The sequence below is a fragment of the Panthera tigris genome, chromosome C2, assembly GCF_018350195.1.
Source record: "Panthera tigris isolate Pti1 chromosome C2, P.tigris_Pti1_mat1.1, whole genome shotgun sequence".
NCBI lineage: Eukaryota > Metazoa > Chordata > Mammalia > Carnivora > Felidae > Panthera > Panthera tigris.
Genome location: NC_056668.1, coordinates 81,775,977 through 81,793,868, shown reverse-complemented (window position 1 = coordinate 81,793,868; position 17,892 = coordinate 81,775,977). Strand labels below are relative to the sequence as shown.

General features: G+C 39.8%; 1 protein-coding gene across 3 annotated transcripts in view; it reads left to right on the top strand.

Annotated features, from left to right (window-relative positions):
• Positions 1-5,042: 5,042 nt before the first annotated feature.
• Positions 5,043-17,892, top strand: part of VPS8 (VPS8 subunit of CORVET complex) — a 250,022-nt gene continuing 237,172 nt past the window's right edge. Inside the window, exons 1-3 of one of the 3 annotated variants that reach the window (XM_007083608.2) lie at positions 5,043-5,107; positions 14,926-15,179; positions 16,000-16,068. In XM_007083608.2, the coding sequence (XP_007083670.1) occupies positions 15,027-15,179; positions 16,000-16,068 (222 nt within the window). In that variant the 5' untranslated portion in view covers positions 5,043-5,107; positions 14,926-15,026. Of the gene's footprint in view, positions 5,108-9,360; positions 9,612-14,925; positions 15,180-15,999; positions 16,069-17,892 lie in introns of those variants that run through there. The other 2 variants (XM_042956666.1, XM_042956660.1) reach the window with 2 other exon arrangements.

The window sequence follows — 17,892 nt, the reverse complement described above, 5'->3', positions numbered from 1 at the left end:
GAAGTCTAAAATGGTGGTAAGGGAATGCTGGGGGAGGTAGGGGTAGTCAGGGAAGACCTTATGGAGATGACCATGGAAGAGACTGCATGCACTCTGCAGATATTCTGAGGGCTTCCAGATACTTCTTGGCCTCCCTTGTAGTAAAGCAAGGCCAGGTGGCGGGTGCTGGCCAATGGACTATGAGCAGAAGGGGCACATGTCACTTTCTGGCCAACGCAGTTGAGAACTAATGGGCCTTTTCCATCCCCCTGCCTTGGAGAACTTGGAGGCCATGTGTTCAGCTGAAAGCATCACCCGATGGAAAGAAGCTGGGTCCCTGAGACCTGGATGGAGAATACTCCTCTGCCATCTGCCTGTATTTATTGCCCTGACTAATGCAGTGGCATTTGAGCAAAGCCCCAAAGAAGGCAAGGGAGTGAGCCATGTGGTTATCTTGGAGGAGAAGAGCATTCCAGGCAGAGGGCACCTGAGAATGACATCTGGATGAGCTTGAGTAACTTACAGACACCCAATTTCACTTCTCTTGGATATTTTGACTCCATTAAGAACCCTGTATATCAGGCTCCTTATTTAAAAAGGAGAAGAGCCCAATTTATCTTGTGATTGTGAGCAAAGAAAAAAACGACACAACCCATCTCCTAGTCTCTGCCCCTTGTTACCAGGAACCAGCCATTTTTACCTTCAGGATAAATGTGGCTTACTCATGATGCAATGTTAATAGCAGTGCCTGGACCATGCTCTTCACCCTTCCTGTTGTGGGGAGAGCTGGAGGACTAGGACTGTGTACGGGGACATCATCCAACAGTAGGAGCCCCTGGCTGCTGCTCCCTTTCTAGCTCCTGGCCATCAGAACAGCCAGCCTTTTTTGACTTGCATGCTCCCAGGCTCTTACATCACATGTGAGTTTTTTGTCTCATTAGTTACATTTCTTCTAAGACCAGTTCACAGAAGTTCCATTTTCATTACCAACTGCTCAACTGTTTTGTCTTACTTAAAAAGACGAGTTTAATAATTCAAACATTCTTCTGTCTAGGTCTTACCTACACAAAGTTAACTTTGACAAATGGTACGTATTAAGTCAAAACATACTCTCTGAATGCTAAACATAGTTAACTTTTGGTGCTCTTTCCAAAGGCAAGAAAATTATCACAATATTCCATATAAAAAATTCTGGTATAAAACCTGACACCATTTTTACCATTTTATTTTTTTATTTTTATTTTTTTCTTCTGGTTTCTTTTTTTAAATTTTATTTTAATTGTAGTGCAGTGAACATACAGTGCTAAAATGTTCCCTTTAAAAAAAATTCCAGGGCCTATGTTTAGATCATTACAAATGAAACTTTAAGAAACCTCCTAAATCAATGTTTCTCAAACTTAAATGATGTTCAGATTCCTTGTAAGGGAAAAAGATTCTCCCAGATCTCTAAAGTCAGCTTAAATTATTTTTTATCATGTCGCCTACATATGTATATGTATACCTATGGAAACACAAAACTAAGGAAAAGCCTCCTTATTTTTGTAGATTTTATGTATCTATAGAACCAAAACAAATTTATAAATTAAATACAAAGAGGGACGCCTGGCTGGCTCAGTCGGTAGCACATGAGACTCTTGATCTCAGGGTTGTGAGTTCGAGCTACATGTTGAACTTACTTAAAAAAACGAAGAACCAAAACTACCAAATGAGAAAATTAAAATTTATAATGTTGATTTAACATAAGGAATGATATTTTGCTGAATCCAAATTGCCCCTCACCACATGAATATTTTACCGATCACAAGAGCACAGCCGTATTTAACCACATACCTTGTGATGACTCAGTTCTACTAACCTTTGTTTATACGGTATACCACAATATAATCCAGCTATAACTTGGTGTGACCACATTATTTATTTTTAAAGTTTTTCTCTCTTTTTTTTTTTTTTTCTCATAAGTCTGCAACAATTCACTTAGTACTATTTGGTAATCACAAATCCAAACATAGGCAGTGAAATTGCATTCCCAGAATAACTATAAAGGGTTGATAAATTTATAAACATATTCCATCTTGCTAGTAATCCAATACAAATTAAAATGCGAGGCCATTTCCTCTATCAAATTGGGAAAGCTTTTTTAAAAAGATAAAGTAAATGCTGATGGGTATGTGTGATGGGCACCCTCGAGTACTTCTGGTAAGAATGAAAACTGGCCTGACCTTTCTGGAAAGCAATTTGCCAGAAGGTATTCACAGAATGAAGAGCTTTCAAAGTCTTTGAGTCTGTAATTTCACTTATAGGGTTTCTATCTTAAGGAAATAATTTTTACATGTGGGCAAAGATTTCTGTATAAGGATATTCATGTCAACGTTCTTGTTAACAGTGAAAAAATAGTTAACCCCCTAAATGTCCAAAAATTAAGAAATAAACTATATTATCAACAATTATGCAGCCATTACAAAGAATATTTGTGACAAATTTTAATAACAGTGGATGGCGCTCAAGATACAACACTGAGCAAAAAAACAAAAACAAAAAAAATGGTACACAGAACTATATATTTATATAGTTCTATTATGTAAAAAACTGTAAATGTGCAAAGAAAAAGACTCAAAGAAAATAAGCCAAAAGTGCTGTTACCTGGGATGTGGATAATTTCTGCTTTACTTTTTATATTTCCTGAATTTTCCAAGCTTTATATAATAAGCATATAATATTTTAATTTTTTAAAGTTTATTTATTTATCTTGAAAGAGAGAGAGAGCATCAGCAGAGGAGGAGAAGAGAGAGAGGGAGAGAATCCCAAGCAGGCTCCCTGCTGTTAGCGCAAAGCCCGACAATCTCATGAACTCATGAACTGAGAGATCTCATGAACTGAGAGATCATGATCTGAGCTGATATCAAGAGGTGGATGCTTAGCTGACTGAGCCACCCACGTGACCTACAATATTTTAATTTAATTAATGCAAACAGCCTGTGTCAGTTTAGACTGCCCTAAAATAATTCTTATTGTGATTTGGAATCATTTCCCTATAACATCCAGCAAGGGTCCTAGATTTACTCCCTAGAGTTACACAGAATACATCTAAAATTGCTGTACAGATCATTCAAAAAGGTCAGGGAACAACCTTCCCCACCCCTCAGTATCATAATCCAGTCCCCCACTTCTGCCAATTTCCTTTCTGCCCAACACTTTTAACAGTTCTCTGTTAGACAGAGTTTCTGATCTCACCAGCCTGCTGACTCTCTTCTAGCCAGGCTCCTGTTTAATAGTTTTCCTCTAAAAATGTGATACTGAGAACTGAAGGCAGGTCTTCAGACTTCTAAGGCACAGCTATAGTCATGCCATTTTAAGCAGTTCTCTGCTTAAGAACCTCCAGGGCCTCTTACCAGAAGAGCAGACACCCCCAGCTTGGCATTCAATGTCCTCCTTGGATCTGGGCTTTGTCTTTCCAGCCTTATATCCTGTTGTACCTTTAACATATTCCATGCTGTACTTTCAAGCTATGGGTTGCTATGCATTAGTGAGTCATGAAATCAATTTAGTAACCAGCATTAAAAAAAAATAGACTAAAATATAAAATGTCAAGTTGTATTGCACATGCTAAAGGTGATTACTGTCTAGGATTTACACACAGTGTGTGTGTGTGTGTGTGTGTGTGTGTGTGTGTGTGTGTGTATACATGCATAAATGCACAGTGTTAACCTGAAAAATACAAGTTTTTACCAACAAAAATGGGTCTATTAGGGAATAACCAAGAATTGCAATTCCAGACAAGCAAGCTGTGGCAGAACTATAGGCAAGTCCACCAAAGCCAAGGAACTTATTTAACGGAGAAGTAGTTGGGAGGGGTTGTTTTGAAGGAAAATCCATTGGTGAAAGCAGGGATTCAGATTGTTCATTGGCTGAGTCCCAGGGGTAGTTGATTTCTCAGAGGAAATGCAATGTACATCTTTCCCTGTTGGGTCCTGTAATCAATGATTCGCTCTGTTGAATATTCTTCTGTTGGGGTCTGTAATTGACAATTCTTCCTGTAATTGACATTGAGTAGTAGTTGGTTCCCCCTTCCAACTTCTCCTTTTAGCTTCCTGAGGCCCACCTCAGGAAAATAGTTCCACCATTTTTCTTCATCTGTGTCCTAAAGTGATGGTCTCATACCTTTCTTATACCAGTTAAAAGAGCCCGACTTGCATTACAATGCACTAGCATTGTAGCTAGGTCCCTATATGGAGTTCTTAGCCCTGGGGGCAGGGCTGCGTCTTACCCACCTCTGAGTCCTTCAGAGGCTCAGAAGTGCAGTGTGCCTAGTTGGTGTGCAATAATGTCTTCCCAACTGAATATTTTCGAAATCTCCTTCTAGGAGCATCTTCTGTTCTTCCTCCTTCCATTTTCTTTACTATAGGCCCCAGTAAGCATAAGATCTGTGCTTTGGGGCTAGGGTTATCTACAGTGGTGGCTCTAAAATCCAGTCTGTCCTGAAAGCTTTCATCTTTCTCCAGGAGGAATAAGAGAAATAAACATACATTTTTATCCATTTAAAAGACATCTCCTTTATTTGAGAGTGTCTCTCCTATACGTTTGGTGTTAAGATGTATTTTTTGTGGATCAATGTTGACCATAAGTTAGAAAATAATAGTTGTTTTTTAGTGTGTATTTATTGTCCTTACTTGGCAAAATAAAAAGCTGGCAATTCTTTGTGCGTCTTTAAAAAGATTAAAAATTTACCGGTTACAAATTCCAAAAGTCTGGAAATCAACTACCTTTCTTGCCTGGCTGAGGTAGGGTCTCTTTCTTAAAGGCCAGATGAATTCATTGACATAGGGCTGGAGGCGTTTGTCTTCCCATTTCAAAGACTTGTTTGTACCGGTCTGCGCTTCACTGACGTTTCCACTCTCCTCTTCCGCAAGATGTTAATCACCCATTAAGTCCCTGGTGTGAGACATTGAATCTCTGGCCCTTTAAATGGGGGCGTGGTGTAGGGGGGCGGACCGCCCAGGAGTGACAAGAGTGTGGGGAAGAAAGCGGAAGCGTGGCTATCAGTGGTGTAGACTGCGCATGCGTGAGGCTGGAGCCAGGGGGCGGGGTCACGTGGGCCGCGGGTCTGGGGCTGGAATGGCCGCGAGCGCAGGTAAAGAATCTCCTGGGAGCGGGCCAGCGGGGTGGGGACTGTAGTGAGGGGCTGTCCCCCGGGCGGGAGGAGAACGCGCCGGGTGTCTGAGCCTCGGCCCTTTCCCCCGCGCGGTGGCGCGGCCCTGGAGTGTCTGACTGAGCAGCCCCAGGCTGACTAACTGGACTGGGGCCCACGAGCTCGGCAGGGTTGACGCTGGGGCGGAGAGGCGTGTCCGGCGTTTGGCATGGAATTGGCTTAGGCGGTTTACACTTTTTCCTAACAAATGTGAGGCCGAGGGACAGGTGCACCCGCTTCTCCTGATTGTGAGACTAGGCGGCGGGTGATCACCCTCCCCCGGATGAAACAGATGTGCAATCCGCCTTTCAGGCCCCTGGTACAGGTGTAGGCTACTTTGTCTCTTGAAGGTCGGGACAAGTGTGCTCCCCAAGTGTGGGGCCAAGGCTTAGATGAGGTGTCCACCTCTTAGGATTGATGTGCACCCTGTGAGGCTGGTTCCTGTTTGTCTGTGCCTGCAAGTGTGCTCCAGAGTGAGGGCTACAGGAGGACAGGTGGGTCTGTAAAGTTTGAGGCCACTCCTGTGTCCTGTTGTGTTCTCCCAAATGTGGTATCTGGGGAAAGAGGGAAACAGAGCTGCCTCAAATGTTTGGGTGTGCTTCAAAGGGAGGGTAGGGTGTGGTGAAGTAGGGTCAGCTAGGGAGGTTCCATGGCCATGGGTTGTCAGGAAGAGCTGGGAACCTTCTTCAACTAGGCATGCCTCTTCCATAACCTCCTAATATTAGACTCATACTAGAAATGGACAGGAAGGCTTGTGTCCTCTGCATGCCCACCATCTACCACACTCTTCCCCCCATAAAAAGAAAACACAAGCAAAACAATCATGGAGGTTGACTTGTGGCACCACCTCTCCTTCAGATGTCTGTGATTGAGAGGTAGTTAATTACATGTCAGGTGTGTGTGTGTTTGAAGTCTAATACAAATGGGGATGGAGAATCTACATGTTTGTGGAAGACATGGGTTTGCTTATGGTTAACTTTAAGGAGAGAGTAAATGGATACCGAATCCTCTGTCAACAGGTGGCCTGTTCCATAGAAAGCATAATAAAAGATAAGTGGGGGGGGGGGGATTCTGGCTGAACTATTGGGCTTCATATGTTAAAGAGACATGTGAAAAAATTCTTTCTAGAGCGCTAAAATAATAGTGTGTTGATTATCCTTTATATATTTTCTTTGCACCTGGACCAGCATCAGCAGATGGATGTTTTTTGTCTTCGGAATATTGAGGCTTCTTGGCACTTTATAGCCGTTTGTCACTCTTTTATAGAGATGTCAACCATTGTGATACCAGATGTCAGTTATGTAGGTGAATTAAAAGTAAGGCGTTTTCAACTTAAGGAAGTATGTTTAACTTTCCATCTGTTTCTACTTTTCACAGAGGTTAGATAGTGTCTTGATTCAGTGTCAGGTGTAATCTATATATAGATATAGACTCGAACTGTTCCAGTCTTAATTGAATCTTGAATTAATGTTTGAATTATCTTCATTTCTGTGTAACAGCCCCTGTGCTAACATCTTCCCAGAACAAAGAGAAAACTCCTACCTTCAGTATTTACAGATTCCAGGGAAGGATAGTGACTGGCTGAACGGATACCAGAATGTCATGTCCTACTCTTCTGGCTAGGTTGGAGTGTAGGACGAGCAGTTTTCCAAAGGAAAGATGTTGAAGGGATGTTTTAACCATAATCAAATTTGTTTTTCTTCTGTGGTTCAGTAAGAAGTTTCCTTTTGCTCTTAAAAAAAAAAAAAAAATCTCTTGTGACTCCACATCCTTCTCGACCCCCTAACCAAGAGAAATTGAGATGACAATTGGGAGCTAATTAAGATGAGTGGGAAGGCTACCATCTACTCAGCCTACAACTGAATGGAATCCTATCTTGTGCATTTAACTGAAAAGAATTCACTCGTACCAATTTAGGAAAGAAGAAAGGGGAATATATTTCAGTCTACACAAAGCCCATGTACTTCTTAGGAGAAGTTCTCTAAGGGTGGGGTGGGTCTTTGAAGAGTAATTCTTATAATACTAAGGACCTACTGGAAGCTGGAAAGAAGTGATTTTTTTTCCTGTCTCATTTCGCTTATCACCTCTGTACACATTGATATAAAACTGATGAATAATATTAGGGTTTATGCATAATATAGATGTTTGTAGACATGGATCTTACCATTATTTTGTATATTATAGGGATTAGTTTTTTCTTTTTTATTTATTTTTATTTTTTTTAAAGCTTTTCATTTTTTTTTTTTAACGTTTATTTATTTTTGAGACAGAGAGAGACAGAGCGTGAACAGGGGAGGGTCAGAGAGAGAGGGAGACACAGAATCTGAAACAGGCTCCAGGCTCTGAGCTGTCAGCACAGAGCCCGACATGGGGCTCGAACTCACAGATGGTGAGATCATGACCTGAGCAGAAGTCAGATGCTTAACCGACTGAGCCACCCAGGCGCCCCAGTTTTTTCTTTTTTAGAATGTGGCACCTTGAAGGTTGTGCCTGATGGTTCATGGCAGTAACTTAGCACCATGCTCAGACAGAGTGTGAGCAGGGGAGGGGCAGAGAGAGAGGGAGACACAGAACCTGAAGCAGGCTCCAGGCTCTGAAGTGTTAGCACAGAACCTGATGTGGGGTTCAAACTCACAAACTGTAAGATCATGACCTGAGCCGAAGTTGGATGCTTAACCGACTGAGCCACCCAGGTGCCCCCCTCACTTTTATTTTTAACATTTGTTGTTCTATATGTATTTCCTAAGTTTCAAATAATTACTCTTCTCATTTAGACATTTACCAAGAGAAGAGAAAGGGAAACAGGTTTGGGCTTTTTCATAGTGGCCACTCTGAGCATTGTGGGCTTAAATGTGCCTATTCTTGGAAAGAAACTCGAGCCAAGTATGCATCTCATCTGAGTGTATAGTAGCATTGTGTCTAACAGAGAGTCTGTTTCTGAAGTCCACGAGTAAGGTGAAACTTGAGTGCTCCTGAAAAATACCTGGGAGGGAGTCTCCCAGGTTGGAGACCTGTCTCTCAGGAAGTGCAACGCAGCCAGTTTTTCTTCCATGTTGGAACAGCATGCTATTTGTTATTTTGGGCACAGATGAAATGGATCACTTATGTACAAGGCACTCAAGAACTGAGACCAAAAGGGCAGCAGATATCCATCTCCTGTCGCGTGCTCACCCTGAAGTGTATGGTATTGGGTGGAATGGTGTGCAGAGTCCCCATGTATTTGTGAATCATTTCTTTTTTTTCTTTCTCTTTGCTGAAGATAATAGTTGAATTCCTGTAAACAGAATGGACATAGGATGCATCTCCACTGTTTTCATCTTGGTTTTGTAGTCTGAGTTAATGTAAAAGAACACAAAACATATGAAGTTGTGGAGTTTGTGTCATGTTATACATGAACTAAATGATCATTTTTTAAAAAAGCACTGTTACGGGGCGCCTGGGTGGCTCAGTCGGTTAAGCGGCCGACTTCGGCTCAGGTCATGATCTCACGGTCCGTGAGTTTGAGGCCTGCGTCGGGCTCTGTGCTGACGGCTCAGAGCCTGGAGCCTGTTTCAGATTCTATGTCTACCTCTCTCTGACCCTCTCCTGTTCATGCTCTGTCTCTCCCTGTCTCAAAAATAAATAAAAATGTTAAAAAAAAATTAAAAAAAAATAAAAAGCACTGTTACGGATTTTTAAAAATCTCACCTAGATGCAAAGAATGGAACTTGTAAGGTGGGAAGCTTTGGGGGTAGAATGACTAACCATATCTTATTTTGAATGACCAGAACTGCTATTTGGGGCTCTAGAAGCCAGTGATGCAGTGTTGCTTGGCTGCTTATTGGCCGGGAGGGGGAGGGGAGGAGGCGGGGAGGCGGGGAGGAGGAGGTAGGGATTGAGGAGAGGAGGGAAGGATTGATGGGTTGATTAGCATTGGGAATACATTGGTGAACAAGGTAGATCTGGTCTTTGCTCTCCTGGAACCTGCATTCCTTTCCTTCCTGAGGGAAGGGAATCATGGTTCAGACACTGAAACAATGATTGCAATGTGACAGGTTTAGTGAAAGAGGAGAACAATGTTATAGGTGCATATTACCAGGGAACCTGGTTTAGTTGAGCAGGACAAAAAAAGTCTTTTTGAGGAAGCAAAGTTTTAGCTGATATCTGAGGGATGAATATGATCAACAGTAGTTGACAAGCCTGATTACAGAAAGGTAGAGCTCAATTATAACTTGGCTTACTATGGCACAGATTCCTATAGGCTGTGAGTCAAATAACAATTATAGGTAATAAAACTGATACATTTAATTTGCAACACAGGTGTTAGTCCTGTCTTCCAATTCTTGTGTTAATCAGCAAATATTTATTGAATGTCTACATAGCTATGTAACTCAGCGAGCCTACTGATGTGGAGTATACAAAGAAGCCTGGCTTCATTTCTGTTGGGGACAAAAGACATAGTCACATGGTAAGTTAATGAATCAATATGAGGAAAGCGCCAAGGCACTGTTGTAAAGAAGACATGGATTCTGGATTCAGAGGATGTTTAGGGAAGGGAGGAAAGAAGGAACTTAGATAAATGGAGAGGAAAAGGAAAGGGCAGGTGAACTAGCACGAGCAGACATGGAGGGAAAGGGGAAGCTCTTCTTGAAGGACTCTGAATACAAGTTACCTTTTGTTGTAAAGGAAGGTAGGGTCAGCTCATGTGATATCTGGAATCCTAGGCTTAGATTTTGGAATTTTATACAGTAGGCATTGGGGAGCTGTTCAGAATGAGTCTATTTACTAGAGAAAGAGCACAGAAAACAAATAGAAGTTAATCCTCTATTGTATTTTTCTTCACAAACAAACCACAAGAAGACAAAGCAAAACAAAGCCATGGAAGAAGAGAAATACTTAGATTGGGAAAGCTGGAAACAAAGTTGGAATGTAAAATTGTTTCCATACCATGATTTCGTGATACCTTTCTGGGGCTACAGTAAGTTATAAAAAGAAAACAGAACTTGATTCGATTTCATCATAATGTGAAAAGTGTCTCATATGACACTTTTAGGAGGAAAGGAATGTCAGTGAATTAAATAGGATCCTGGAATTTGAAAACAGTTGGGAAGGTCTGCCGAGGTGAAAACAAAACCGTGACAACAAAAAAAATTGGTCAAAGAGTTTCATAGTCACCCTGCCTAATACAGGTTACATTCAGTTCAGTTAACCAGGGTTGAAATGGGGTCATTGCTGTTTATATGATACATATATTTATTTTTAAATGATCCTTGAATCTATTATTACTTGGTAGGGAATAACCTTATTAGTTAAGAGGGAATAGCCTTGAGAACTGTCAAGATGTCAGATAATCTTAAATCAGAACTATTAAAATGTTAGTTTATCAGGACTCAGAAGATGACAGCATACTGGGTAATCATGATTTTATGATATTTCCTGTCGAGTAATGTGACTTCATTCTGGGAGAGACTAAGAAACAATTGATTTTACCTATTGTGTTGTCTGCAGGTACTGTCTGACTTGGCATCTCCTTAAGAGCTATAGAAACACTAGATTGCAGGATGGTTGGGTGGAAAGCTAGTTGTAGAATTTAGTCTTAAAAGGAAATTATCAGTAGTACTGGAATATCACTTAAGTGATATCTGTAGGCAGTGTCTGCATCATGTGTAATAGGAAGCGTCATATATTAAGCATTTCATCATTGGTCTGCATATTGGAATGAAGAGCTTGCTCAATAAATATTTGGGCACACAAACTCATGAGGGAGGGATTAGTATTTCAGAATATTGGCAATGTGGCCAGAAACAAATTAGTGAAGTTTGATAGTATATTCATTTCTTTCTTTCTTTTTTCTTTTTATTAAAAAAAATTTTTTTTTTAGTGTTTATTTATTCTTGAGACAGAGACAGAGCGTGAACAGGGGAGGGGCAGAGAGAGAGGGAGACACAGAATCTGAAACAGGCTCCAGGCTCTGAGCTGTCAGCACAGAGCCCGACGCGGGGTTCAAACCCACGAACTGTGAGATCATGACCTGAGCCAAAGTGGGATGCTTAACCGACTGAGCCACCCAGGCGCCCTCTTTTTTTTAATTTTTAAATGTTTATTTAATTTTGAGAGAGAGAGACAGAGCAGGAGTGGGGGAAGAGCAGAGAGAGAGGGAGATACAGAATTGGAAGCAGGCTCCAGGCTCTGAACTGTCAGCACAGAGCCCGATGCAGGGCTTGAACCCATAAACTGTGAGATCATGACCTGAACCGAAGTCAGCTGCGTATCCAACTGAGCCACCCAGGCACCCGGATAGTGTATTCATTTCTTATTCCTGCTGTAACAAATTACCCCAAATGTAGCTTAAAACACAGATTTATCATTTTACAGTTCTTTAGTTCACGAGAGCAGCACTGCTCTTACTAGGCCAAGATCAAGCTGTGCAGGGCTGGGGTCCTTCTAGAGGCTCTGGGAGAGAATCCATTTCTGCCTTCTGCAGCTTCTAGAGACTGCCTAAATTCTTTGACTCCTTCAAAGCCTGCAACACAGCGTCTCTGTGACCCTGCCTTTATTGTCTTATCTCTTTCTCTGACACACTCTTCTGCCTCCCTCTTCCACTTTTTAAGACCCTCATTGAGCCAGCATGGCTCATCCTGGATAATCTCCCCAAGTCAAGATCTTCATTTTATCACCTCTGTGAAGTTCCTTTGGACATTTAAGGTAACAGAGTCATAGGTTCTGGAGATCAGGACAGACATCACTGGGTATTTTACTTACCGCACGTAGATTCAAGCACAGCTCAATTTCTAAAAAAAATTGGAGACACTGCTCTAGTGGACTCCTTTTTTAAAGAAAATCCGAGGTCTATTGTTTCCTAGGTCTATTTGGGTTGCATAAATTTGCTCCCTAACATAAAAGTGTAATTGCTGGTAACTGATAAAAGAGGAAGTTGATGTAAAAGCACAATTTTTATTTATTTATTTATTTATTTATTTATTTATTTATTTATTTGAGAGAGAGAGAGAGAGAGAGAGAGAGAGAGCGAGCGCGTGCGCCTGCAAGCGAGTGTGAGCTGGGGAGAGGGGCAGAGGGAGAGAGAATCCTAAGCAGGCTCTACATTCTACACAGAGCCTGATGTGGGGCTTAATCCTAGGACTGTGAGATCATGACCTGAGCTGAAATCATGAGTCGGATCCTCAACCAACTGAGCCACTTAGACACCCCTAAAAGCACAATTTTAGAATGAATTAGTAGTATATGACAATTATTATAATAATTAAACGTTTTTCCTGAAGGGTCTCTGATGCTTTACTGGGGGCTGTACTAGTCTTAGATAAAACCCTTAACATTTAGCTCATAAAGAAACTTCTGAGAGCAGAAGTAAGTGTACTCTTCCAGTAAGGTATCCTTATGATAAGCTTAACACTGGCCAGACTGTTACAGAAGTACTGGATATTGTTTCAGGATGTTTAGCTCTGGAAGAATTTGGAAATCTTGAGGAAATTTTAAATGATAATAGCTAGTATTTCTTGAAAACCTATTCTGTGTCCAGGCATTATTCTAAATGCTTTATAGTCATAATCTAATATATTCCTCACAGTAGCTTTGCAGAATAGGTAGCTGCATTCCTAAAAGTCAGGACTCTCCATTGTAAGTTTAAAAAGAAAAAAAAAAAAAAAAGAGTTGGGAGAGTATGCTGGCTTATACAGCCAAACCACCAGAAGACTGTGGCTAGAGCGAACATCATACAAGACTGGAATAAGGGGGCCTGAGTGGTATCAGGACACCCCTTCCTCATCTTCTCTGGTTCTTTTTGTAGGTTGATTTTATTATTGTTAGAGAATCTGTTTCTAGGATGTAAATTGAGTCCGTAGTGGTGGATCTCCAGTGGCATTTATAGTATGTGCTTAGTTGATATGTATTGAATAAATGACCTCCTTTTTTTCTGCAGAACAGGGTGGGGTGTAGGGTGGGGGTGCTGCTCAGCCTTACTATTCATTGTTTAGAACACAGTGGAAGCAGCTTTTCCTCACCAGTTCCATTTTAATGAATCCCCCTGAAGCACTCTGGCTACATTATGCAGTCTCTGTTACTAGGGGAGTTTTGATTGGCAGCCTCCACAAGAACCACATGGTTTGAAGGAGCCCTTCCTCCAACAAGAGGTGCTGTTATGGGCAAAAACATATATGGCCACAATATTTCATCTTCCAAGATATAGAAATAGAGTGGCTCAGAAAGAGTAGACAAATTAGCCAGGGTCACAGATTGGAGCTGGTAAAGCCCAAAGTCAAACCTGATTTTAATGGACTGTTTGGCTTATGTTCTTTCCACTTTGCCAGCATATCACAATAATAGGAACTTGGTGAAGTGAAGGTTGAAAGTGGAGTAGGGTAGCATGGCAAGATGGTACTCTTTGTTTAGGGGATGCTTGATCATTTGAAACTTCTTGAATGTGGTATTGGTGTTCATAGATGCTGAGCTGCCCTGAGAACCTCTTAACTAATACCAGATAGGAGATATAAAAAAAGAGCCAGAAAAAAAATTGTTTTCCTTTGTGAGTTGTTTTAGAAAGACGAATGTGAAGAGTGAAATATTTTAGGTTATTAAATCATTTAAATAAAAGTGTTTTTTTTGGGGGGGGGCTATTGTCTTTTCCATTCTTTTTTTTAATGTGTAAGGATAAAACTTAATAACTGTCCTCAGGAATCACTGAATGTGTATTAGATTGTGCATGTTTGCGAACATTCCTTGACTAATTGTAATCATTTTTCCTAAGTGGAGCAAATAGGAGAGAACTTTATTAACAAGGAATTTGTCATGAGTCAATTCAGTGCTCTTCGAAGAAAGTCATATTATTGTTAATATTGCTTCTGCCCTTGGCTCATTGCAAAGGGGGAAATATGTTTAGTACCTGAGATTGGAAAGCTACTTTCAAATGTTGCCAGATACAGAGTGCCCTCACTTATGTCTTCTAGGAATGTATTTGATATCATGTGTTTGTAGAACAGAGCTTTAGTCTATCTTCTGTAACATGTGAAAGAAATTAGTCTGTATTTGGTAATATACCAAATGTACTAGCAAGAAAAATTGGTTTCAGCTCTTGAAAAATCTGTCTTCATGAGTCTACATGTCTTACATATAGTAGTTACTCGTTTCTTTTAATCTGATAAAAATGAAACTTGGAACAAAGTGAAATTCATCATCAGTACTAAAAAACAATGAGCCTAGTTGGATAAAATTGTCAGTGAATTTTAGGCATTAAAAAAAACAATAACAGCAACTAATTTTCAACTCTATTTTATTTTTTTAAAAAGCTTATTTATTGGGGTACCTGGGTGGCTCAGTTGGTTAAGCCAACTGTTGATGGATGCCAACAACAAAACTGATGTGTGCTTTTCTCCAGGGGAACTGGAGATTTGTGGGGTTTAGGAGTGTAATGTGGGGGGGGGGGTTAATTGCAGTTCTTGGCACCAGTTTGCCCTTATTCTCTTAAAACATAAATCTGTTTGGTCCCAAGTCTAGTGGCTGAACTTATCCCAAGTCTATCACTATCACCAGACTTAATGACTTTGGGTGGTGGACCCCTTCCCAGACTCCGTAGTGAGATATGTCTCCTCTGTGCTTCCATAGAAGCTCTTCCCCAGTATCATACCTCAAACCCTAGGATTGATTTCTCTTTGCTTCACAGTCAGGTGATTGAATGAAGAATCCATTTCCACACAAGTCTAACCAAGTACGTCTTTGAAATGTCCAATTGATGAAATCTAAATGGTGTATATTTTTTCTTTTTTAAAAAGAGATCAGATCATTCAGGTCATCATGATCTAAGGCCAAAAATCAAAACAAAACAAACAAAAACTTGCTTGGATTGACTGAACTACAATTATTATAAGTAAATATGGAAAACGAACCAGACCATGAAAATGTGGAACAGAGCCTTTGTGCCAAGACTACAGAAGAAGAACTGAATAAGTCTTTCAATCTTGAAGCTTCGCTTTCAAAATTTTCTTACATAGATCTGGACAAGGAACTGGAGTTCAAAAATGATCTGGTAAAAATTCAACTTTTGTCAAATGATGTTATTTAACCAGAACATTGGTTAGAGTTAGAACCTAAAGACTTTTTATCATTTTCACATGAATTAGTAGAAGTCTATGAACAGGTTTATGAGATCATATCAGTCTTCATTTGTGTACATTTACCATTTATGAAACACTTAACATATGTTCTCATTCGAGCTTCACACACTCTGATAAGCCACTTCATAGAGGAAGAAACTGAAGTACAGCTGACTATGTTCACTAGATGCTCAAGGTCACAGAGCTAGTGGTAGGTTTAGAAATCTTATGAAGTGACTTTTCTCCCATTGATTTGATATTAATAAGTTTTTGTGACCAGGAGAATATTTAATGGCAATTTGTTTGACCTAATCATTTCTCACCATAATTTATGAAATAACTAAGAAAGGCAGTGTCAGACCTTTGTATATCGCTTATGATGTTGTACATTGCTCTGTATATTGCTTTTTACACTTAGAAAATTGGGGCTTGTCATAAGACATGCTGTTTTATACTATTTAAGAATGCAGATGCCTGAGTCCTTGAACAGAAGCTTTCTGGAAAGGGCTGTCAGGATGTTGCAGTTACTGCATATTTGTTTTTAATAACCACTGAATATGTGGATAGGAGAGGAAACAATTCTGTAGTCTTTTGACCTTATTAACGTGGACTATTGGGTTGGTGCTCTGCATGATCAGTTTGTTGGTATGTTTATCTCTTTAATTTGTAATGGTTCTAATAAATTAAAGCACTCCCACGATTCTAAGAGGGAGAGCAGCATTATATGAGCATTAGTTTCTTTTCTCTATTTAGATTGATGACAAGGAATTTGATATTCCTCAAGTTGATACGCCTCCAACACTGGAAAGCATACTCAATGAGGTAAGTATGTATTAATGATCATTGTCATTTTATGGAATTGATTTTAATGCTTTTGGATTAATTATAGTGTATGTATCTAGATCTGCACTGTCCAGTATGGGAGCCACTAGTCACATGGAGCAATTTAGATTTAAATTAATTATGGTTCAATAAAAATGAAAAATTCAGTCTCTCAGTTGTGCAAGGTGTATTTTAGGTGCTCAGTTGCCCCATGTGGCTAGTGGCTACTAAGGTGGACAGAACAGATACAGAATATTTCCATTGTTGCAGAAAGTTCTGTTGGACAGTGCTCACCTAGATTATGAACTTCTCAAGGGCAGAAGCCGTGTCTTTTCATGCCTGTGCCAAGTACAATGCCTCATACTTGGTAGATTTGAAAAAATGTTTTATGAAGCAAGCTAAAATACTAAATTTGTGTCACTCTGGAGCTTTGTATAATATTTCGATAATGTCCTCTCTATGAGTGATACTCAACCCATCCTCTGATAGTAGAGAGCAGCTGCAGCCTTGAAATGCACCTCACCACTCTTCTGTGTAAAGAAAACAAAACTTGCACAGTTTGTCTTATGGGTGCCATCTTTGTTAAAAAGTTTGTCAGAGTTTTGAAATGATGTTACTTTCTGAATTAGCGGATCATAAAGACTTTATAAAGGAGCTTGGTGGCAGTAACATGTTGGTGAAGTATGTGAGTTTTTATGTACCTTGCGTCTGCTGACAGTTCTTTAACTCTGTCTTCTTGATCTTTTAAAAACTTGCTTGAGACTCCTCTTGGAGGTGTTAGGTTCTAATACAAGAAAGATTTTTTAAGTGTGTTAATCTACTTCAGATCTATAGTTTTCTAACAGATAACGATGCATAGGTTCCCCAAAAGAAATGCCTACTGATCCCATAGCTTTGAATAAGTTGAGTCTTGGTTTTTGTTACTTTTTTACCTATACTTTTGGGGTTATAGGCAACACTTTGTAGGATGTGGACTACTTTCTCTGTGAATTGTATCTTTTATTTTTCTTGTATGACTTTGATATCTATTTTTTGCATCAGTTTGATATTGCTGTTACTTTGAATATATTTTAACTTCAAAAATGTATGATCTGTGCTAAGACTTAAACATTTTAAATTTTGACAAGGCTTTGGTCAATGAAAGATTAACCAATTACAGTGATATTTATTGCTTTCTAATAGGAAATCTTTCATTTAGAGATGAAGAGAGTAATCTTAGTCATTTTTGTTAACATCTTAATCACATCCTCATTTCACTAAGTGTGAAATAAAAGTAATCTTAGAACGTTGTGTATAAAGCCATATTTAATCATATTTGTGCACAAATGGCGAAGAAAATGCTCATGAATGAAACAGGTTCATAATGAAGAAAAACCATCTTTGCACAATTTACTTATCTATAAGTAACAGTAAGTACAGTCATTAGTGGCTTACTGAGAAGATAATACTGTTATCATCCTCAGTAGTAATTTGGGTGCCTCAGGTATTTGGGTCATAGTGTTAGATGCCAGGATTATAAAATGTCGTATGAATGTCTCTGACTTTGGGAGAGACATAGGACTGCAACTTGGCTAGCCTTCACACCTCCAAGGAGCTAGGCAGGTGGATAAGTGAAAGTAAAAATAAAATTTAAGTTGTAGAACATTATGAAGACTACAGGGGGAGAAAGTACTAAAATGATTTTAGAAAAGGACAAAATGGAAAGGGCAAAAATGCAAAGTGTAAGTAAGCACTTGCTCCAGGATATGTGATATGTGGGTGTACGTATTCAGTAATGTTCATTAATGTCAACCTGAAGAGAAGCTGGGAAGAAATGGGCATCCA